Source organism: Sminthopsis crassicaudata, chromosome 1, assembly GCF_048593235.1.
Source record: "Sminthopsis crassicaudata isolate SCR6 chromosome 1, ASM4859323v1, whole genome shotgun sequence".
Taxonomy (NCBI): Eukaryota; Metazoa; Chordata; class Mammalia; order Dasyuromorphia; family Dasyuridae; genus Sminthopsis; species Sminthopsis crassicaudata.
In genome coordinates, this window is record NC_133617.1 from 701,447,793 (window position 1) to 701,472,814 (window position 25,022).

The following is a 25,022-nucleotide window of genomic DNA, read 5'->3' on the forward strand; positions in this document are numbered from 1 at the left end:
GTTCTATGCACCTGATTCTTTTCTGCTCAACCACCTGTGGGACCTTGGACAGCTCACATCACATTTCTGGAGCCTCAGTTCCTCATCCCTGCCCCATTCTTCTGGGCAATGAGATATGACTAATTTGGGAGAAAGGTTTGTTCCCCTCCTCTTGCTTGACAAGTGTTCTGGCACAGAAATGGAACAGAATGGGGACCGAGTGGCTGATTACAAGGAGCCAGGTACTGATACCAGATTATTCTTTATAGGAATTTCTGAAAGAAGGGACTTTGATGAAAGTGACAGGAAAGTCCAGACATCCTCGGCATCTGTTCTTGGTAAGAATCTGGAATGGCTGGGGCCAGTCTGCCCACCAACTAGCTTTTATTGGGTTACAAGAAAAGGCAAACAGCATGACCCTTGCCTTTGAGGACCCCCAGTTCAATGAGAAAGATAGACTTGATATGCTTGTCTAGCCAGAAAGGACTGTCTCTAGCATCTTCTGACCTCCATCTCCAGCCTTCTTTCCCTGCAGTGTAGTGGGACACACTGCATTAGCATTCAGAAGGTCTGGAGTAAATTCTCAGCTCTGCCACTTAATAGTTATGTGGCCTTGAGCTAGCCAACTCAATAATTATCTACTGTGTGAAGCACTGGTGTTGGGTACTCGGACACAAAAATAAAATTAAACATAATCTCTGCCCTCCAAGGAACTTATATTATCCAGTGGTGGGAAGCTGGATGGGGAAGCAAAGATACAACATGTAAATACACATCATTATGTACATGCTATTGGAGGAGGAAGATAGAAACGATCATTAAAGGGAGATCAGGAAAGGCAAGAAGGAAGCTAGGGATTCTGGGGGTCTCTCCTAGGTATGGGACACAGCTTATCCCAAGACACAGCAGAGGTGGACGGGTAAGTAGGAGGTTCTGCAAGTAAGTTGTTGTGGTTAAAACATAGAGTACATGAAAGGGAACAATGTCCAATAATTCTGAACCGGCTAGAGCCAAATTGTAACTGAGGAGTTTGTAGGTGTCACTATGGCCTATAACTAAATGATTTCCAAGGTTCCTCCAAACTCCTAATGTTCAATGCCTTCTTTTTTTTTTTCTCTAAGCAGCTATCCTGTGCCCTGTTTTTGTAGGATCTTGTTTTTAGAATTCTGAGCTTCATTAAGCTGTCTTTTGAGAAAAGAATTAAGGTTGCACTTTCTTCCAAGAATTATTCACATTTTCGTAGGAATCTTAGACTGTCCAAACTACATGAGAAAAGAACCCTCCCCCCAGGTTGTACTATGATGTGGAAGCATGGTGGTTTGGTGTTTGGGTATTCAGGATTTCCACCCTGTCCTTCTAGACCCTGCCCTGATATGGATGGAACTTCTTTAGTCTTGGCTATAACTATCTCATTCAGCCTCTTTCTGAATGCCTCACCTCTGGGAGGGATTTTTCCTCTCAAATCTAGACTGGGAAAAGGGAAAGAAAATAACAAAGGCTTACCTAAAATACCAGCACAACTAATCATGGTCCTCTCCCTTCTCCCTACTAACCTCTGACTTTTTCATTGCCTAGAGAAATCTAGGCATATTTGTTTGTTTGTTTGTTTTAATCTGTGTATTAGAAATATTTTTAGATGGATCAATAACTCTTTTTTATTTAGCTCTGAGCCCCCAGTCAGTGGCTGGCTTGCCAAAAACAAAACAAAACAAAACAAAAAACAACTCACGGTTAAAAACACATCTTTCTCTTTTCCCTGGTGTTCCTCCACTGCAAGTGAGCAGCGGAACAAGATAGGTTAAAGAATAAAGTCAATAGAAAAACAAATAAACTTTTAATAAATAGAGATAAGACTCCATCTGAGGAAAAGATCAAGAAGAGAAATGAATAATTATAACTTCTTGATCCTCATTGGAGGTGGGGAGAGAAGATGATTGAACTGAATGACTTCCAAGATCCCCTGAAGATCTATCTTTCCAGGGACAATTGTTAACTGGTCCTCCCCAGAGGGAGGAAGTCAGGGGAAGGAGGGAAAGAGGGGGACATTTATCTGATATGATAGGAGAGTGATAGGAAAGTCTGAACCCTGCCCACAAAGAGAAAACAAAACTGTCCCTCCCCTCCTCTCCTCATCAAAGCTTTGTTGAGCTTTCTTTATCTTTAAAAGGTTCTTTGGAGTTCATTTTAATCTGATGTCTCTAGGCCAAGGGGGAGTGAAGCATGAGATCAGATTTGCCTTGGTGCCTCCAGTGCCCTCTGGATGGCCTTTAGAAAGATGAAGATCTTTGTCCAGTGGGGACATCCTTCCCCACCTTCCTAAACAGAGGACACATCTCCTCTTCCCTCACTTGCTGTCAATGTCAGTCCTCCCTTTCTGCTCCTTGTTTGCTCTGGGCTGAACCGATATCCAGATTATTGGATTCTCACAATAAAGTAACATCCACTAGGGACTGATGGGATTCTCCTGAGAATATAAAGGCATCCTGGGTATTATGCCAGGCTTGGAGAGTTGGATGGGAACTTAGAGGCTCATCAAGTCCAACACTTCTTTGATAGGTAAGGAAACCAAGGTAAGAGAGATTAAGTAGATAATAAGTATCTGAAATAGGATTCAAATTCAAATCTTCCTTCAATTCAAGTCCACACAATACCACCACCCCTGTTACTATGGGCATGGCCTGTAAACCTCAGTTTCCTCAACTGTAAAATGGGAATAATAATATCTGTGATACATATCTCACAGAATTGCTAATGAGCTCAAATGAATTATTATATACAAAGTAATATGCAAACTTTAAAGCACTATCTTGACATTTATTGTTGTTGGTGATGTTATTTCTAACATGCAAGAACATTACTGTCTGTATTTGGGGCAGCCATTTTGGCCCCTCTTCTTAGTTCCAGTTGAGTTCCAGATAACTGAGATTGCCAAAAGCTAAGCCTGAAAACATGGCACTACAAATCTCAGCTAACAGGAAGAATCTGAGTGGTTTTCGACCTACTTTAAGCCAGTTGGGAGTTAGAAAGGAGAATTTGATGTTTTTAGTGTGTGTGTATGTATGTGTGTGTGTGTGTGTATTTGTGTGTGTGTTGTTATATGGGTGTGTAAGTGACCTTTTGTCAAACCTCAGAGTCATCAGGCTTCCCTTGGCCAGTGATATTGTTGAATTTGGGGCTTCCTGCCAGGATGTTTCTGGTGTTTGGCTGGCCCACTTTCCCCTGAGGTCTTGGCTCTGCTGAAGGCTTTTGCACAGACAAGGCTAACTCAGCCTCACCCCCTCCCACTCACCACCCCTCTGTTCCTACACACCCATGGGAGGTCCCCAAGGAGACACTCTCTGTGATCTCAGCCTTCCAAGAATTCCTCTAGAGAACCTGCTCGTGGAGTGAGAAGGAAAAGGAACAGGCAGCCTTGGTGTGTTTGGGGGTCCTTTTCTGCCATGCTGCTCCTGGGCTTGGGCTTATAGAGACAACTCTACAACTCAAGCTTTTGTGTGGGTGTGTAATGCAGGCAGAAGAATCTCAATGTACTGAGAATATCAAATTCTAGGGAGAAAGGCTTGGAAGAGGTCTGAGAACCAAAAAGAGAGACAAAGTGAACTATTAAAGGTTGTCTAAGAGTTCACATCAAATTTAGTCTTTCCTCACAAGTTCTACTGCAAGCATTTCTGAGTTTCTACAGAGTCCCCTAAAAACCAAATCAGACACCATCCTCACCTTTAATAAGGTTACAGTCCAGGGGGGAAAACAATTCATGCCCAAGGCAGCCAACAAACCTAAATGCTTAATATGTGCTAGGCACTGAGCTAAATGTTGGAGATACAAAAATAAAAGTAAAACAGTACTTGTCTTCAAGTAACATATTCTATGAAGAGACAACTGTGGATATAATTAGAAATATCCCAGGAAATGGGAAGTGGGAAAAAAGGCTGGATTTGAACTCTGGTCTTTTCTGACTCCAAGTCTAATGCTTTATCTACTGTATCTCTAGCTGTCCCCTCTTTGATTCCCAATCTAGTGCTTTCTTTAAAAGCACAGAACAAAATAAATGTATATTGAATTTAACTGAATGGATCTGGAAGTTGAGACCCAGATTTGAGTCTCTGACCTGTTACTAGCTAGCTTCATGATTGAATAGATCATTTCACCTCCAAGATAATAATAGGTCATGGTATTTAGGGCTGGATAGGGTCTTAGAGACCACCTATTTCAATCCCTTCATTTTGACAAAGAAGGAAATGGACCCAGAGCCAGAAAATGATGCATCTGAGTTCATCAACAAAGAGCTGTACCAGAATGATTGAAAGATGGGTCTTTCTCTTCCAATCCAGAGTCCTTTTCACTAGATCATGTTGCCACTCCTTGGGCCTCGGTTTCCTTGACCCTCTAACATGATCAGATTGGATTAGCTCATCTCTAAGGCAAGGCCCCTGCCAGCTCTAACAAAATGGGATAAAAAGACTACTTTAAAAAACTGTTATTTTTTCCTCCTGTTTAATGCCCCAGTTGGAGAAATTACAATTGCAAAACTCATAGCGAGTCAGGAGAGGCCCAGGACCCTACAAAGGTCCCAGGTGAGTGGTGGCCCAAGGTACATTGGAGAAAAGATCTCAGGCCCTTTCTCAGAAACATGCCTATGGATACAGTGGCTAGCGGGGCTAACTACTGGTATCTTATGGGAAACCACCAAATAGTCCTCTTCTTTTTCTGATCACCAAGTCACAGGACAGGCCCTGGGCTCTGGAGATTAGAGGTTTATTTTTCTCTTTGTGTGTGGTTCAGAGAAAGGAGGAAAGTAAAAAGCACCTCTCAATTGGCAATTAGCAAACAAAGCCACACTGAACATTTAATAAAATCCTGGGATGCTAATCACAGTTGCCATAGCAGCACTGTGCGCTGGGGGCAGGTTAAAAAAAATGGGAGGGAGAGAGATGAAAATATGCCCATTCTTGATAAATTAAAAAATCAGCTTTGGAGGCTGCAAGCTCAGCAGGGCATTCTGGGAAGCAGTTGATGGCAGACAGGGTCTGTGCCTTCCTTTCCTTTCTCTCTTGATGACTTAAAATAAGCCCCAAGTGCTGTCCATCACTCCATTGGCAGCTGGTTTTCCCATTGAATTGAGAACTCTGAAGCCCTGAACATGAGCAAATACCCCACACTCAGTCACGGAATAGTAGACATGAAAGGAGCCTTAGAGTCCAAACTCCTCCTATTACAGAAAAGGAAACTGAGGCTCAAGGAAGAAAGGTGACTTGCCATGAAAGCTAGGGACAGATCCAGGTCTGATATTTAGTTCTCTTACTTGTGAGCCTGGCCACGGTATAATAAAAAAGAGTGCTAGGTTTGGAGTCAGGGAATCTAAGTTCAAATATTGACTTTATCCCTTATTAGCTTTGACTTAGAGACAAAGACTCTAAGACAAACTACTCTTAACTCTTTTGAGTCACACTTTTCTGTGAACTGAAGGGATTGGAAATAGACGATCTTAGAAAACTCTTCCCCTAAGATCCTGAATCACTTCACTGTAAAACTGATGTAATTTGATTAGATGAGGTCTAAGGTCCCTTCCAGCTCTGTATCCTATGCTTGTACATAGATCAGTGGGAAAAAAGGTAGATTTAGAGTCAGGGAATCTGAGTTCAAATCCCAGCGCTATCTCTTACACTACTTGTGACCTTATTTAACTCTCTGGGCCTCAGTTGCCTCATCTGTAAAAGTATGGGAGTAGACCAGATGACTTTAAAGTCCCTTAATTTAAAATATATACAGTTATCACTACATTATTAGGGGCATGCCACCCCATCATCTGGAAAATCTGCCTAAAATTGTTTGCTCTCCTTTTCATACCAAAGAAGAATTAAAAGATAAAGTATTTTGTTATATACAATACTATATATCTTATGTATTTCTGAGTTCTAAACTGTTACTGTCATCTCTGGCCTTCAAGTGTCATCTATGGCATCCACAAAACCCCCTCAAAATTCCCATTTAGTTTCTTATGCCAATCTACAATATATTAAAACTACAATGGGGAAAGTTGTGATATGGAAGGGATAAGTGCATTCCTATTATCCAGTGAGCTTGTATTTCTTCTGCCATACTGTGGCCCCTAGAACTGGTTTCCACTGGCACCTCTGGGGCACTGATTCCCCCACCTTCTGGTGGAAACAATGAATTATCTTTAGAAGGAAAGGTTCTAAGGTGACAATGTCTCATTAAACTTGCCCAAATCCCTAGAAAGCCTGTTCTTCTAATGAGAACCCTCTGGGTGCCTCCTTCTCTGTAGCACCATGGAATAATCTATAAAGGACTGGACTAGGAAGCAAGCACTCCTGGGTTCAGATCCCGCCTAAGACATTATTCAGTTGTATAAATTTGGACAATTATCTGTTTCTATTTTTCCTCATCTACAAATGAGAGCACTGGACCATATGACTCTATGGAGCTCTGCCCTTAAGATCTATGGGGATGGGCTATGGGCTGGCATTTTTCTGGACTCACTCTAGAGACTCCTAAAGAAACAATAAGACTCATTTTTTCCATAACTACAGCTTCCCTTCAGAGGCTCAGATCTTCTTTTCTTTAACAAATTGTAAATCTGTGACGTTAGCAGGAAAGCTAATGATCTGCTTTTTTTTTTTTCTTTTTCTAGATGAATGATGTCCTTCTTTATACATTCCCCCAGAAGGATGGCAAATATCGGCTGAAGAACACACTGGCTGTGTCCAGCATGAGGGTAAATTGAATTCAATTCAATTCAAACCAAGCTCTGGAAAGAGACAATAGGAGTCATACCATTTATCCTGGAGGAGCTTCCAGTTTAAATGTGAAGATAAAATCTGGTCCTACAATAAGGCACAAAATAAGAGAGCCTAGGATCTTGTGTTTGTTTTAAAACCATTCACAATCTGGTTGTCCAGGCAAAATGACCTAATTGTGGATCCATAAACTCAATATCCTATCTCTTGCATCCATACTTTTGCTTAACTATGCCCCTGGAATATACTTTTTTCTTATCTTTCTTATAATCCCTGCCTCTTCTTTCAAGAATTAGCTTATGTATAACATCCTATTGGATGACTGGAGAAAAGATGATTGGAGATGATTGGAGAAAAACTTTTCCTGGTACTCCTAGCTGTGGTACACGCCACCTAAAATACAGAGACAGAGAGATAAAGAGAGGGAGACAAAGAAAGAGAGATTGACAGAGAGACAGAGAGAGACAGAGAAATGGGGGGTGAGACAAAGACAGAAAGACAGAGAGAGACAGAGACAGAATCAGAGAAAGAGACAGACAGAAAGCTCCTACTAAATCTATTTATATATTTTATCTCCCAAGAGAATGTAAGTCCCTTGAAGGCTCCTTGGGGCTATTTTTCATTTTACCTTTGTTTCCCCAGTGTCTGACATACTGCTTAATAGGTGCATGCACATGTAATAGGTGGTTGTTGAATTACTGGTGTAGGGGGACTACCTCAGATACTTAACTAGTTTTGTGAATTTGGGCAAGCACTACTCTGCCTACCTCAGTTTCCTCAGCTGTTGACAGGATGATAAAAGCACTTACCTTTCAGGGTTGTTGTGTGAATCAAATGAGATATTGGTAAAGGGCTTTGCAAACCTTAAAGTTCTATATAAATGCTAGCTACCATCATCATCCTCATCATCATTAATTTAGGGCAAAAGATGGAGAGATTAGTGTGGGCTAGGGTCATCAAAAAGGCTTCTTGGAAGGCATGATCCTGATCTGGGAAATGGGAAATATTTGCATAAGTGGAGGAGAGAGGAATGGGCACTCTGGTCCACTTATTGATGTGAACAAACTATGGAAGTAAAAATGAGCAAGGAGTAATGGAGAAAAGTGGAGAGTGCAAGTCTGGCAAATAGATCTGAAAAGGTAGATTGTGTAAAGCCTTGAAATGTCAGACTGAAGAATGGACTTTATCCTGTATGTACATGAAGTCTTTGAGCAGGGGAATGATACAATGAAAATAGTATTCTAGGGAGATTAATCCAGAAGGGGCATTGTAAGAAGGAGTGAAGAGAGATAGAATGCTGGCCTAGAGATCTATTTGGATACTTTTGTCTCCTCAGTATGAGGTAATGAAGGACTAATGGTAGGATGTGATGAGAACTTGGGAGTTAAAAAACATAGGGGAAAGATAACCCTGTCTTGGTGGTTAAATAGAATAGGTGAAGTGAGGAATGAGTGTTATGTTAGTTCAAGTCAGTTCATGCTAACAACTTCTAAGTGAATATTATGTCCAAGGCATTGGGCTAAGAGCCTGAGATATTAAAAAAAAAAAAAAAAAAAAAAAGAAAGGAAAGTAAGGGAAGGAGAGAGAAAAGAAGAAAGAAAGAAAGAAGAAAGAAAGAAAGAAAGAAAGAAAGAAAGAAAGAAAGAAAGAAAGATAAAGAAGTGAAAGAAAGAATAAAGTAGAAGAATAAGATAGAAGAAAGAAAGAAAAAGAAAGAGAAAGAAAGAAAGAATGAAGGGAGGGAGGGAGGGAGGGGAAGGGGGAGGGATGGAGGAGGAGGGAGGAGGAAGGAAGTGGAAGGAAGGAAGGAAGGAAGGAAGGGAAGGAAGGAAGAGAGGAAGGAGGAAGGATGGTATGGAAGGAAGGAAGGAAGGAAGTGAAGGAAGTGATGAGGTAAAGAGAAAAGAAAATGAGATAGAGAGGGAGGAGGATGTGAATGAAGAGAAGGAGGAAGAGCAAAGGAAAAGAAAAGAAAAATTCCTGCCACATGCAACTTAGTTCTCTTGAAACTTGGTCAGAAGTGCTCAAAGACAAACAATAAAGGTAGACTCACAGAAATACTAAGCACTGAAAGGAGAAAATGCTATAGTAATTGGGCGATCATCGGGGAGGTAGCAGTTGAGCTGTTTACGGAAGGAGGATAGTAAGAAGGTGCCAGGTCCCCAGTGGGGCTGATTTTAGGTTACAAGCCAGCAGGTATTTCTTTTTTGAAATTTCTAACTTGTGCTGGTATAGGTGAGTGTGCTTGGCAAAAGCCTTAGGTGGGAGTTTGCCTCCCTCTAGAGAATTTTTCTGGGAGCTAAGGATAGTTCTAGTTGGACACTCCTTGGAAAAGTAGACTCAGTGAAGCTTGGACCAGAAAGCCCATAGTGGTGGAGCCATTACATTTTGCCAAAGCCTTGGAGAAAGGGAGCAGCCAAATGATACAAGGCACTACAGATGACTTTTGGAAATGGAAGGGAGAGAAAGTTGTTATCAGTCACACATTCTCCTTTCTCCCTACCAAATAGCCAACCTAAACACAGAATTTTGTCAAATGGGAGGCTTGGAAGTTTCTTCAGGGACCATTGGAGATAAAGTTGGAAACATGCCCCAAAGAGATTAAGTGACTTATCCAATGTCATACAGCTTACTAATGGTAGAACCAGGGCCAGGATCCTAAAACTAACGTAGGACTGGGTTTATAAGTCTTAAGTCTCCAGAGGGATCCTTGCAATGAACACCAGACAAGAGACTGAGGATAGTCGGTTGTCCCAAGGTGCCATCCAATTCTCCAGGCTTCACACTAGAGCTTTTGGTTTCCAGTCAGCCGCCCTGTGATGGAGAAAGTCCATATGCACTGAAGATAGAGTCATCTGAGTCCTTCTTGATGCTGTCTGCAAGGTATGGGAGAGGGAAACGTTCTAGAAAATGTAAACATTTCGAAAAATGTTGAGCCATGGGAAAAAACATTCTTTATTAAGCAGCTAATAAAAAAAAAAATCTAATCCAATTCCAAAATCTTCCAACTTTGTTCAGATTTTCTGAGCTAAAATCTCACTGTCCAAGCCTTCGAAGGCCCCTAGTTACTGAAGAGATAAGTAAGGGTCTTTTAGGAGCGAACATCAGTTAAAAGCAAATAGCAATCCTAGTCCTTGTGTTATAATGAAACAGGAAGCGACTGCCATCTAGTGGACAAGGAAAGACCTCCATCCTTTCATGATGGAACCATCTTATACTGAAAAGGTCACACACAGGTAGAAACTAGGTCCAAACTTGTAATGATTGCTTCCAAAACTTGTATTTGGGTGAGTAGTATGACTCCACCAGAAAACCAGTTTGGGGAGTTCAAATATGAAAATTGCAAAGTCAGGAGGGGGTTTGTTTATGGAGTTCTCCCACCTCCTCTGCCAACAGTCCTTTGCTCTTATCCTTCCTCTCCCCCTCCTCCCCTCTGTGCCCTTTTCCTGATAGACAATCAATCATCCAACACTTACTAAGTGACTGTTATATGCCAGATCCTGTGTCAATTGCAGAAAAAGATAAAAGATAGCCCCTGATTTCACAGCACAATGGGGCAGACCAATATACTGACAACTATATAAAAACAAAATATATACAGGATAAATTGGAGAAAACCAACAGAAACAAGGTCCTCACCTTGAGGGACAATCAGAAAAGGCTTCTTGTAGGAGGTAGGATTTTAGTTGGATTTTAAAATAAGTCAGGAAGTAAAAATGAAGAGAGAGAGAGAGAATTCTAGGAAATGTGAAAATTCAAGAAATGGTAAGACAATGTCTTGTTTGAGGAATAATAAAGAGGAAAGTGTCACAAGATGTATGAAGACTGGAAAAATTGGAGTTGATCAGGTTTAGAGGTCTTTTTAACACAAGACAGAGAATTCTATATTTTACCTGGAAGATGACAGGGAACCTCTGGAATTTATAGAATGGTTCAGGGTAACATTTATGCTTTAGAAAAATGAGTTTAGGGACAGCTAGATGGTACAGTGGCTAGAGCACCAGCCCTGAAATCAGGAAGACCTGAGTTCAAATGTGATCTCACTTAGCATTTCCTAGCTGTGTGATCCTGGGCAAGTCACTTAACTCCAAGTGCCTCAGCAAAAAAAAAAAAAAAAAGAGAGAGTTTGATAGCTAAGTGACAGATAGACTAAAATGGAAAGAGACTTGAGGCAGAGAGACCAACCAGAAGAATGGAAGGATATTGCATTAGTCTAAGTCTGAAGGGATGAAGGTCCATACTGACGTCAGAGAAGGAAAGGGAACACATAGGAGAGATGTTTCCAAGGTAAATTCTACAAGAATTAGCAGCAGATTGAATGGAAGGAGGGCTGTGAGAGAGAGTAGCTGAGAATGACATCTAGGTTTCAAACCTGAGTGATTGAGAAGATGATTTTATTCTCTATAGTATTAGGGAGGTTGAAAAGAAAGGAGACTTTAGGGGAAAAGTTTAATGATTTCAGTTTTGGACATGTTGAGTTTAATATATGTATAGGCCATCTTCGAGATCACTAATAGGCAGTTAGAAATGCAATTATGGAGGTTAGTTCTAGATAAGTAGATCTGAGAATCATCAGCATAGGGATGATAATTGAATCCATGGGAGCTGATGCTCTCCAGAGGCTCATCCCTATTAAGATGTTACCTCAAAATGGCTTGTTATTTTTTTCCTTTGTAAAGTCAGAAGCAGTAATTTCCTTGAAGATCCTAGAAGATTTATCCAGGACCCAAAAGAATCATGATAGATAATACCCGGCCTCAGTTTTCTGTTACTGAATTAAATTATCTCATCCAGCTATAAATGCAACGATACCCTATAAATGAAGCTTTAATGGTGAAATTGCAGGTACCGTGAAAGTTGTGAGAATTGTTTTTTAGAGACAGGCCCAGGACCCTCAAATATCACAATGAAAGCAGCCAAGTATGCTACCTTTGTTGCTTTTTTTTTAAAGTCACTTCCTTAAGAGTGACTCACTAAGGATCACAGGGTGAGAGGAAGTGGGACTCAGCTAGGACCCCTGGCCGAGCCTCAGGAACACAGCTGTTGCTGCCGGAACTAACAGCTCCTCCTTTCCCCTTCTGTTTGTGTCCACAGCTCATGCTCTGAGCGGGATGAATGGTACAGCTGCCTCAGCAGAGCTCTGCCAGAGGACTACAAAATACACACCCTAGCTGCCTTCCATAACAGCGTCGAGGTGAGTGGGGAGCCCAGTAGCACAGAATGCTGGCACAGGAGAGCAGCCTTGGGCCAGAAGATTGTGATGGCATGTGGCCTTCTTGGCAGGACTATTCCTAGGAAGGATAATGAGGTGGCCCTGGAGAGTACCAGGACCTGCTGCTGAATCCCCCACCCTATACATGGTCTAACTGTGTGCCTTTATTCAAATCCCTTCCCCACTATAGACCACAGTTTCTTCCTCTGCAAAATGAACGGGCTGGATTAGAACGTTTGTAAGGTCTGATTTTATAAGGTGTAGATCCCAAGATGCATCATAGCAGGGACAAAAGGGCCAAAGGAAGCCCAATAAAGATCCAGGAAGTCTGAGTTACCTGCTCAGAAGCAAGTAAAAAGCAAAGACTTTTTGAGGTCTGCATGGTGGGTGGGAAGAAAGAAAGGGAATGAAGCAAAAGGGGAACCCTGGCTCTGAGAATGGGGCATTCTTCTTACTCTCTGTCTCCTGCTGTAGATTCGAGAAAGGCTGGGCATCTCTCTGGGTGAAAGGCCTCCTACCTTGGTGCCTGTGTCCCATGTAATGATGTGTATGAATTGTGGCTGTGACTTCTCCCTTACCCTGAGACGCCATCACTGTCATGCTTGTGGAAAGGTAGGTTAGGCTTGGCCCTGGCATCATGATGGGAAGACAAGGGTCTATAACTGGTCTGAGAAGGAGGCAGCCACTCAGCCTGAGTCAGGGAAACCCTAACGGTATCCCCTCAGAAAACTTCTATGTGATCAGAGGGGAAGGGGACTGAGAAAGAGGGAAATGACTGGGATTATCAGAGAGGGAGTGGCACACTGTACCTTCCCTAAACTGTAATTGTGAGTCAATAAGATGGAGGTTTCTGTGGTATGATTTAGGTATGGACAGAGACAGAGAAAAATTTAGAATTTGAGGGCTTGTTCTGATTCCTTGGTCTGGAACCTTTACTGTTTATTTGATCATGGGAAATTTGCTTTCTTTGTCTGTCTCTGTATGTGTGTGTCTCTCTGCACATTATATATATATATATATATATATATATATATATATATATATATATATATATATATATATATATATATATATATATATATATATATATATATATGTATGTATGTATATATATATACATACACATATATATATACACATACAAACACATATATTTCTATGCACTAATTTCTCCATGTTCAAAATGAGTGACTTGTACAATCCAAAGATGAGGCATCCAGTGAAGCCCAAGGACTCCTCAAAATAATATTCTAAAATACATAGAGTAAAATACAGAGAGCTCCAAAGAAAATCAAATGTTTTGAAATACAGATATTTAAATACTATTGAAAAAAAACAAGTTTATGGATTCCAGATTGGTTACCCCTGATCTAAATGATCTCTAAGGTCCTTCCTAGATTTATAGTCCTATGATGCAGACTCTCTCATGTTATTGCAGATCGTTTGTCGAAACTGTTCAAGAAATAAGTATCCTCTGAAGTACCTCAAGGACCGACTGGCCAAAGTCTGTGATGGCTGCTATGCAGAACTGAAGAAAAGAGGGGGAGATATCCCAGTGTTGTTGAAAGGTAAGAGGGGTGATGAACATGAAACCTAGAAAGAAGCCAAAGGAAGAATTGGGAAGAATTGTGTGGTAGCTATTAGCATTGGGAAAAATCAAAGGGCTGCTCTCCTTTGCCTAGACACCCTCTTCAGTCTTCTTATTCAGAGAATTAATGCTTGCTTTTTCTTCCCTTCCCCTCCTTTTTTTTTTTTTTTTTTTAAATTACAGAGCGGCCAGTGAGCATGAGCTTCCCCATGTCATCATCCAGGTTTTCCAGTGGTGCTTTCTCTTCTGTCTTCCACAGCATTAATCCCTCAGCCTTCAAGAAACAAAAGAAAATCCCTTCAGCTCTTACAGAGGTATAGCCAAGACTTTCTTGCAAAAGGCATTGCCAAGGAGATCTATATTTGTACACTGATAAAAACAAATGTTGTTGGTCTGTCAATGCTGACATCTTTATCATTTGTTCTCATGCCAACTGTCATAAGATAGCACTGAAGGAAGCATCAGACAGACCAAAAATAATCCAGATTTATTGCGCTTGTTCAACCCTGATTCCTTAGACCAGTGGTCCTCAAACTTTTTAAATAGGGGGCCAGTTCACTGTCCCTCAGACTGGTGGAAGGCTGGACTATAGTAAAAACAAAAGCTCAGACTCTGTCTTCCGCTCCTCAGCCCATTTGCCATAACCCTGCGGGCCACATAAACGTCCTCAGAGGGTGCATCTGGCCCTCAGACCGTAGTTTGAGAACCCCTACCTTAGACCTTTCCCTAACTCATTTTGTAATATACTTTTTTGACTGAAACTGAAAAGACTTGATTCTGGAAGGGAGAAAGGACTTTCAGGCTGAAGAGATCATGGAAAGAGGTTGTGAAGTTTCCTTATCTATAATGCAAATTTCGTTTTTCTGGTTGAGTTAAATAGTGCAAAAGCAACATCCTGGGGTAAGGAAATGTATGAGATTAAGGCAAAGGCAGCCTTGCAAAAGACTATAATCTCCTATGATATTCTGTTTTTCCCTACTCTTTTCTGCTCCTTCTTTCTCCCCTACCTATAGCCTATACCTTCTGAAAGGTCCAGAGGCTAAACTTCACTAGAAGGAAGTCTTTAGTACAAAAGAAATTGATAACCCCAGGATTAATGCATTTTGGGGAATCCCTTTTAGTAATACAATTTTCTAACCCAAAGAATCATTAGGAATACTCTGAATCTAACCCAGATCATAAATTATGGTAACTTGGTGTCCCACATCAGAAAATTGCTCAAAATAGCTCATGCTGATGGCCTGGGAAAATCAAGTATTCCACTTCTCTTTACTATTTTGGGCAACATTTCTGCAAGGTCCTTCACAAGACATCTATCTTGATTTTCATATAAAGGATCTGTCAGGAAGAATTGGGAAGTAGAATGGATTAGTGGTGCTAATATATAGTTATTAATGGGCCTTTACTGGTCCTGGTGTTATCCACCTTCAGAAAAATATAGGACAAGTATAGTATAACCTTACATAAATGTATATGTGTATAACAATAGATATTTATGTACATATATATGTTTATATATGTGTGTATGTGTGTGTATATATTTCCACGTTTATTTGTAGCTTTCTGAGGGGAAGAGGGAAAAATTAAAGTAAAGAGTACACAGCAGAGAACAAAAGAAAACTTACAAGGAAGCAAAGATGGAAAGTAGTATTTATTATATAGGATTTCTTGAAATGTAAATTCATTGTCTCTTATGTTATGCTGCGTACGTGTCAATTTTTTTTCTTCTGCTGTTTTCATTTTCTTTTTTTTTCATTTTCTACTTTGTTTTTAAAAATTTTTTTAAAGAATAAAAATAAAATAAACTTAACTGAATAAATGTTCCCATGAAAGCCTCAGCTAAGAGGTCATAAACTCTGAGTTCCTATTTAGACAGTATAAATATGGTTTCTTTTGAAGGATAGAAAATATGAATATACATATGTAAGTTACAGCGACTGTCAAGATTTATTCTCTAGGGTGAAAGAAAAGTTCTTCAATAAGACCACAAGGGGGCAGAATATTTATGGAAAAAAGATCTATGTTGATCTGTCTGGATTTCCTTAATACAATTCTCTAACATTCTGTGTGCATTGAGTTGTTTAGCTCCTTATTTTATTTTATTTTTTCACTTTAATTAATTAATTAATTTTTACAAAAATTTTACACATAGGTAATTTTTCAGCATTGATAATTGCAAAGCCTTTTGTTCCAATTTTTCCCCTCCTTTCCCCTACCCCTTCCCTCAATTTAATATGTATGGACCAATACATGTTAAATATGTTAAAGTATAAGTTAAATACAATATATGTATACATGACCAAACAGTTGTTTTGCTGTACAAAAAGAATCAGACTTGAAACAGTGTACAATTAGCCTGTGAAGGAAATCCAAAACGCAGGCGGACAAAATTAGAGGGTTTGGGAATTCTATGTAGTGGTTCATAGTCATCTCCCAGAGTTCTTTTGCTGGATGTATTCAGCTCCTTATTTTGTAGAATCTGGGTTTCTTAATGAATTCTTAGTCCTTATTCAGAGTATCTGATTTCAAGCCATTCTTTTGTATTACTTTTCCTCCCTGAATTTGAGTCACGTGTATTATATCCTAAATGGGAACTGTGTCCCCAGCCAGTGAGCACCATGACTCATGTGCTTTAACCCTACCAGGTGGCTGCCTCCGGAGAGGGCTCTGCAATCAGCGGCTACCTGAGCAGGCGTAAGAAAGGCAAGCGGCACTGGAAGACACTTTGGTTTGTCATCAAAGGCAAAGTCCTCTACACCTATATGGCCAGTGAGGTACTAAGACTCACGTTTAATACCCCTTCTCTCCTCTCAATTTAAGCTCACTCCATGAAATACAAATTTGAGAGCAACGCATTTAAAAAATGGACAGCCCACTGTCCAAAGGGGACTTGTTCAATGAATCAATCCCAAAGTGCCTGTTATGTGCCAGGGACTGGCCGAGGTGCAAAAGGCTACACATAGAAAAGAACCTTTAGCCCAAAGAGCATCCATTCCACTGGTCATTTTGGGACATGTTGGTTTATGGTGAAACCCTTGCTTTCACAGAGCTCGCAGTTTCTTTGAGGAGATAAGACTTATGTAAAACAGAAAACTGTGAGGTGTGTGAAAGAAAATTCTCCCTGACCAAAGCCAAGAATTATGGGCAGTGAGGAAGGTGGTTCGTGTGGGGGCCAGAGCAAACAGGACGTTTCCTGGTTCCAGTGTTACATTGCACCTTAAATGGGTGCAAATATTGGCTAGGAGACAGACAACTATTATTCTCTCAATAAGAGAAAAACTGAGAGATTCATTACTACCTAACTTATTTTATCTATCAATGTGATCTTGAGCAAATCAAGAGATTTTTTGTTAAAATAATGAAATAATGAAAGGCAGCCTCAAAGCCAGGATGATCCAGATTTAAAAATAGACTATGTGACTGGGTAAATCAAGACAAGAATCTGAGTCTATAAATTGCAGAAAAGGTGTTGACCTCCATTGATATATTTTCTCATTCAAGTCTTCCTTGAACCAATGAAATCATTGAACCAAGCCCTACTCTTTGGCTTGAAATTGTAGCAGAGGGCAGTCAGGTGGTGCAATGGATAGTGCACCAACCTTGGATTCAGGAAGATATGAGTTCAAATTTAACTTCAGACACTTGACACTTACTAGCTGTGTGATCCTGAGCAAGTCATTTAAATCAAATTACCTTGCCAAAAAAAATTAAAACCAAATAATAGTAGCACCATTTAGGGTCAGCAACAAAAATAAACCACCACTGATAACAATCTCTTCAAACAAAATTTCTTTGAAGAAGCAAACAATGAATTGTGTTGTTTATGTCCATTCAAATTTTTCTTACCACCATCTTAAGCAGGAAGGGAAAACTGATAGATGAAATGATAGGTGGATCTTAAATCAATGACCTTAGGATAGCAAAGAACAAAGGCTGTTTGCAATGTAACTCTTCAGGGGCATGAATTCATGTTCCCGTAGCTCAGTTTCTTTAAGTCTGATCTCTATTGCATGATGCTAACTGATGATACCTTTTACTCTTCTCATATAATGATGAAATATAGCAACTGAGCATATTAAATTCCATACCAACTTTAAAAGGTGTTTTGCAGGAGAACAGCTGTGAAAACTGGCATTTTCAAAGCTGGGGCAAAAGCTGTGTTAATTAGCATATCATTCCTGTTCCTTATCATGGACCCAGACTCTCACAATGTACTTTTTGCTAATGCTGACAATCTCCTTACTCAGTTCAAACCAACAAAACGAATCAAACATTGAGATGTCATCACTTAGGGGACATACACACCATATATAGGAAACAAGACTGCTGGTATCATCCTTCTCCTTTATTCTCTAGTCTCCACCAAAATATTAGTTGATTTGACCATAGTAGAAAAAGCTAGGGGAAATGTCCTTGCTTTCCCTACTCTGCTCTCTAGGGAAGAGGGTTCTCCTAAATCAGCTAGACTGAACAGTTTGGATAGATGAATGGAGGACTTCAGGCTCCCGGGCTAGCATCTGGTGCCTCTCAAAACCAATAGATCTACTTTGAAAAATGTACTTGCTAATTGCATTCTGACAGACTGTTGGGTAGATTCCTTTCCACAGAGTACAACTCTCAGGAGACGTCTTGCTGCTCTTCCCACATGTGGCCTTTAAGCAAGGATTATACTTAATTAAAATTAGGAATTTTCCATCCTAAAGTCAGTGGCCTATGTAGTCTATACTTCTTACATTCTCACTTAAAATTATGTTTAAAAAATAAATAAACGCAGCATTGGAGGAAAGATCCAGGTAACCTGGGAGGTGCCTGACCTATCTTTCCAGTCCAAAAAGTCTCAGGCCCAAATGAAACAGCTGGACTTAAGGAAATGTGTCAGTGGACTTGCCACATATAGGGCCACGCACTAGAAAAACTGGTCTTATGTGTTTAATAGAATTAATCACTTTTATATTTGGACTTTTTTTTCTCCAGAAAAATAATAAGAGCCCCTCCACAGACAAGGAGAAAACGTACAATATTATATATAAGTCCCACCTAGCCATAGGAGGTCTGAATCTTCACAAATAATTAACCCTGATAATATCTTAAAAACTGAGGTGAGGGCATTGGAAAGGGGACAAGGAATAGAAACAAAGTCACTGAAGAAAGAATTTAGAAAAGGCAATTGCTGTGTTGAGTGAGCTTCCCAATCCTGTGTAGGCTTTCCAGGTTCACACTTATTTAGAACTGCACATATAGGATATTTGGGATTTTCATCATCTTTTTTATATAGAGTGTGAACATTTTTATTGCTATAATCTTGAGAGGACTGTGAGGATACCTACCAGACCTGTTTAACCACCAATCTGTTGTCCATTCAGTTTTATTAAGAAGGGATTATTGAGTCCCAGTATTTGGGAATGATTTAATCAGGTGCTTGCGGTGCAAGAGGTCCTAAGCCTATAAAAGGAGCCAATAAATCTGTAACAAGCAATGGAAGTTATCCAGAAAGCGCTAAAGATAGGGCAAAGATGCTCTCTTATCCCTACAGTGGGGAATTAAATCTATAGCCTGGAATAGAGCAATGCCCTGCTTCCACCCCTCTAGCCTCAGGAATAAAAGCCAAAGCCTCCATTGGAAGGCCTCATGCTGCCACATCTTAGGCCATGTAGTTGACAGTCTGTGCTTCTATCTCTTTCTCTCCAGGGTGCCATTAGGATGTACAGGGTTAATCCCTCTCTTTAAATCTCCAAAGTTAAAGCCTCCCTTTTATAGATCCAGTCCAAGGAGGGTGGGTTGACTCTGTAGCTCAAGCAGCAATAATCTGAGATAATCAAATAATGCGTCACCCTCAAACTGAGACTTATTCACTCATCCTTAATGAGACAGATACCCAGGTCCAGGACCTTAACCTCTTCACGATGGAATTAATAGGTATATTCACACTCTCCATAGGGAAATGTGACCCAAACAGAGGCTTACCTCCTTATAATTTCATCAAGTTGATCAGGATCCCCTGATTAATCTGCTATAAATATAACTATAGAAAGAAAAATAATCTTATCTTGGAAATTAGGGGACAAAATCAAGTCAATAAAAACAACCTGAGTGATATCAGTTAAAAAGATACTGGCTCAGGAATAAGCCTCCAGTTAAGATGAATATATGTATGGCTTCAAAGTCAAAATATTCTACTGACCAGAATCACTTTCAATTTCCAATTTAAAAAAAAAAGCTTTTGTTAAGGAGTTTTTCCACCCTTGAATTCTTACATGAAAATGAAAACATAATGATGTCCCCTCATTGTATATCTGTAATCTGATTGTTTTCATGTGGTTTTTGAGTTAAAATAAACAAATCAGAAATTCACTCACATTTCAATAGCAGCAAAAACTGAAGGCAGAATGGCAGTTTTAAAACTGTCCACAACACTCCTTTCTTTCTCTCACAAGAATGATGAGTCTTGTGTATGCCAGATAGGAAGCAATGAGGGTTTGTACATCACAAGTACCAGACTTCTGTAAAAGATGGAAACTCATCTTAATTATTGTTGCCTTAGTCTCTGATTTTGATATTTGTATTCTAAAGCTAGTCCCATTTTCTCCTTCTGTGCATGTAATATACAAAGCACATGCCAACACAAATCAATAATCATTTACTGTCTACTGTACGTGAGAAGATCTGAGTCTAAATTCTGAGTGTTTATTACTTTTATGACCTTGGGCAAATAAATCATAACTTCCCTGGCCCTCAGTTTCCTCATTTGCAAAATGGACTACATGGCCTTTAAATTCCCTTCTAGCTCTAAATCTATAACCTGGTGTGCCAAGCTGTGTGATGAACAAACTGTGTAGGAGATACAAAAATGAATAAAAAGTGGTTCCCCTATTATATGATAGCAGAATGATATATTCTGGTTCTTCACCAGAAATAAACCAGCGATGATAACACGTATGTAATGCATATTTGAAGAAAGGTATCCAACATTATTTTCCCTTTTATCTTAGGATAAAGTAGCTACAGAGAGCATACCTTTGCTGGGTTTCACCATCGCCCCAGAAGAAGGAAACCGAGAATTAAGTCTCATTTTTCATCTTTACCACAAGCAAACTCTGTTTTACAGCTTCAAAGCAGAGGATATCAATTCAGCACAAAGGTACTAACTGGTCTATAATCATATATTCTTCTATCCCCTCCTCCAGCTCCCCAAAAGTAAAAGGACCCATTCATTATTCCTTGAGTTATTTGTACTTGCCTAACAGTTGGCAGCACAACTGACCTGAATTTTGTCACTTTATCATCATGAGAGTTCCTATTTTTATAATAAATTTACTAGGACATTATAGAACAAGAAAAACTAAGACATCCTTTGTGTTTTAGTATTACTTCTATGCTGTTAATACTGTACTTTTTTAGGTGGAAGGAAAGCATTTTGAATTCTGGGTCAGAAAACTTGGGTTTAAGACCCAATTTTGCCTGATAAATATTTATGTGCTCTCAGACAAATCATTTTACTTCTCTTAGGCTCATATTCCTCATCTGTGAAATGGGGATAATAACCCCCACCCTACCTACTTTGGGAGTCTGTATATATAGTTCACCCTATACACATAATGGGAAATGTGAATATGAAGAATCAAATTGTTATTCTCTATCAAGTAAAATGCACTTTTGTTTCTCTATTTTTCAGATGGGTTGAAGCCATGAAAGAAGCAACTGTATTATAGCAGTTATCATTCAAGTGGACTTGGACTAGAGACTCTTAGATTTATATAGGTCCCCAAAAGACCCTTCTTCAAGAAGCTCTATATGGTGTATTTCAATTCATCTGGACATACACACTGGATTGGAAAAGCGGGTCTTCTCTTTTTTTTCTTTTTTCTTTTTCTTTCTTTCTTTTTTTTTTTTTTTTTTTTTTTGTGCTTCAACCCCCTTTGATATACAATTTCAAAAGTGAAAATTTTAATATAAGTAATATTTATGACCCCCCTCCTTTCATCTTCACATGTCTGGCCTACGCTCTGATTTCCTTCCTTATCCATTAGGAAGCTGATATAATAACATAAGGGAATGGAATGCAACTTGATAAAGAAAATTGTTAAGTAAGTTAGATACATGAGCAGTACTGGATAGTTAGTAGAAAATGAGGCTTTTTTAAAGTTTTACTTATTGTGAAATACTATAACTCTTAATTTGGTGGATTTTGGTGCCTAGGGTGAAGTAAAAAATGATGCAGAAATAGCCAATCTCATTTAAAGCACTTTATTGTTTTACTTAATTGCAGTCTATATCAGGTTTTTGGGTTTTTTTCCCATGTAATTTACTTAAGTAAATAACAGAGAGAGTCCTGTGGACTAATTTGCCACCAGTACTATTCCAAGTACTAGCATAAAATTGTATCCTGCCTATGAGTAATCATTCTCCCTTACAATGAGGGAACAAGTGTATGTCACACCCCATGATACAGTAGAATAAATGTACTTCAGTGGCAAGGATTGGGATATTTTCTCTCTTCCCATTTAGAAGTGTTACATAAATAATGGAATAATTTATTGAATGAGAGATTCCTTCCTTCCCACTGAAGCACTTAAAACTGCACTAATCCTGAAAACTTAAAATGTTAGCTAATGTCGCCTTCCCTGAAGATCGCATGGGAGGCCCCAAGAATCAAAGGGACCTTTTAATTTATTGTATGCCTTCCTATGATTTAAATCTGATGCCACTCTCATTGTTAGTATTGTATTTAATAGAACCTATACTTATGTTAGAAATTTATTAAGGCCTACTGTGTTTAAAGAGAGAGAGAGAAAAGACCAAATGTAATAGGTTAATTCATTTTCTTAGCAAATGGTTCTAGACATTTGGAATGAGCCTAAAGTACTTGTTAGAAGGTGCTTGGTGGAAGATGCTTCTGAATTCCTGGGGCTAAAATCATTTTGTTCTGACTGCTATTGATCATTAGGTTTTCCCAGTTTTACACATACATGTGTATGTATCAGATTGGGCTGAGGGTGGGAGGGGCAGAGAGAGGGATTCATGTTATTCTCATTGCAATAAAAAAAAAAAAATCTAGCATCATTTACTGATAAGCTATCCAAAAACCCAAAACACATTTATGTATAAACCTTTGTATAAAGTACCATTTCAAAGAGTTAGCCACATTCAATGTTTTCAGGGGAAATTTTCCTTTCTAATTGCATTTCTTTCTTTAAATGTTTGCATTAAAAGTTGAATTATTGATTCAAAAGATAACTGATTAGACATGTTTGTTATTTTCTCTTTGGAAGTCATTAGTCATCAAGTTTGTTTAGAATATGTCTTCAGTGAAGCCTTTAAACCAAACCACAATTTAGAAATGAAACAGCTATCCTTTCCACAATTTACATTCTAGTAGGCTGCCAAATGTGACAAAAAGCACTTGTCCAATATAAGAAACTTTCTATTTTCCTAATTTATTATTTTTGTTCTCTGTCCATTACACTAGATTCTATTCCCCTCTAAAGGCAATGTGACATGCTGGATAGACATCAGAGTATTGATGACCAAGGCTTTAGTCCTATCTCTGACATCCTGGCTGAGTAATCTCATTCACTCTTAAATGTCCCAGATAACTCTCAGTCATTTACCTACATTGGTAAGGGGATATTTCCTGAAATCAGTCTGGATCAAAATGGAAAAACCAAAGCAAATTATTTTTTATCTTTTTCATACATAACAGACACTTTATTTTTAATTTTCATTTTTGTTTTGATTTTAATTTAATTTTCATTAATTTAATTGCTTTAAGAAAATAATATTCAAGTGCTAATGCTGAGACCTGTCTCAGCTTTGAGTGCCTACCAATCCTTTAAACTTAGATTTATGATATTTGCTATTCTATTAGGTCTTCATATAATCATTTAAATTTTCCAATAGTACTTTTCTGCTGCCTTTTTTCTTACACTTGTCCCAACACTTTGTTCATTATTCATTATAATAGATGTAAAACATTAATGGCATCTTGTTTGTCTGTACCAGCCTTATAGAAGCTCTTGAATGGCTGCAAACTTAATTGCCATTTTTTATTACTCATTTAATCTAAGAATTTGAGAACTGGAAGGGACCTCTGTGGTCCTCTAGTTCAAGCCATATGCAAAAGGAATCTCCACTAGAACATATCTGAAAAGGAACTATCTAGTCTTTACTGCAGATTTCAAAAGATGGGGAGCCCACTCCCTCTCAAGACGACCCATTTTGTTCTATTCCTTAGGAAGTTTCTCCCCTGCCTAACATTAAGCCCAAACTGATCTACTCAAAATTTCTATCTACTGTTCCTGGTTCTGCTTTCTAAAACCAAATAAGCCAAATCCTCCCTTTGATGGTCCTTCAGATTCTTGAAGATGTTCTCAAGTCCCTCCTGAACTTTCTCTAGCATAAGTATGCCAAGCACTGTGCTAAGTGCTTTACAATCTATGGGATCATATATCTAGAAGTGGGAGGAAATTCAAAGGCCATTGGCCCAATTCCTTCATTTAGCAATGAAGAAAATTCTGAGGAAAATCATTTCTTCAAGGTAGTAAGCTTCAGGATACTGAGCTTCAGGAGACAGATCCTTCTAACTCCAAAATTAGTGTTCTTTCCATTTTAGCAAGCTATCTCCCCTTATATTTCAATAGCTTCCATTTCCTCTTTTATTAAATTTGGATAATTCAGCCTCATAGTGAGACAATTGATATGGAAATACTCTGAAATCTATCAAGCACTATAGACAAAAAGTTAAGGATCACAAAATGACTGAATTTCAAAGGGTTCTCAATCCATTTTCTCATTTATTCTCATTCAATTGAGAATGTAAAAAATCTCCCTTTTGTACTTTAGAATATCCATAGATAGCTAAACAGGAAAACAGCAAGAAAGAAACAATTTAGGCTTAAGTCCTTTCAAATCCTTAGATCTTCTTTTTCCCACACTAAAGATCTGTTTTGTTTTCAATTAATATTCTATGAGCATATTCCAAATAATCTATAGGCACAATTCTGCCAGTCTTTCATAGGAATGGATAACAAGGATCAAGCACAATAGTTAAAGGACTTGAATTCAAATTCCACTATGTGTCTGTATTACTTTGAATGAATCATTTACTTTTCTGGGCCTCCTTAGATTAAACAAAAAGATTAGACTATAGAAGATCTCTGTTACTATTGACATCTTGTAAAAAAGACAGAAATCCTCAAAGTAAGTTTTGATTGGTATCAGCTTCCATTAATTACTAAATATCCAGTGAGTTCGTTTTTAACACAACATGCCCTTCAACTTAGAAGAACTTTGCATCTTTCCACAACAAACCAACTGAATTCACCTTGACTAAAAGGAATAATTCTAAGTGGAATACAATATTTAAACTGATAATTATGACTAACGCAATTGCCCTATAGTCACTAAATCAACCATATTTAAAACTATTGTTGGAAGTAGGCATTGAGTACCAATGATACAAGAGGGTTTTCCATATATAAAGACCCCA

General features: G+C 38.9%; 1 protein-coding gene across 1 annotated transcript in view; it reads left to right on the forward strand.

Annotated features, from left to right (window-relative positions):
- The window catches only part of FGD5 (FYVE, RhoGEF and PH domain containing 5), a 176,027-nt gene extending 153,259 nt beyond the window's left edge, over window positions 1–22,768 (forward strand). Inside the window, 11 exon segments of the mRNA XM_074283826.1 lie at window positions 249–317; window positions 6,632–6,715; window positions 9,527–9,563; window positions 9,566–9,620; window positions 11,832–11,931; window positions 12,424–12,561; window positions 13,388–13,517; window positions 13,721–13,851; window positions 16,183–16,311; window positions 20,527–20,675; window positions 21,210–22,768. Of these exon segments, the coding sequence (XP_074139927.1) occupies window positions 249–317; window positions 6,632–6,715; window positions 9,527–9,563; window positions 9,566–9,620; window positions 11,832–11,931; window positions 12,424–12,561; window positions 13,388–13,517; window positions 13,721–13,851; window positions 16,183–16,311; window positions 20,527–20,675; window positions 21,210–21,246 (1,059 nt within the window). The 3' untranslated portion in view covers window positions 21,247–22,768.
- Window positions 22,769–25,022: the final 2,254 nt, after the last annotated feature.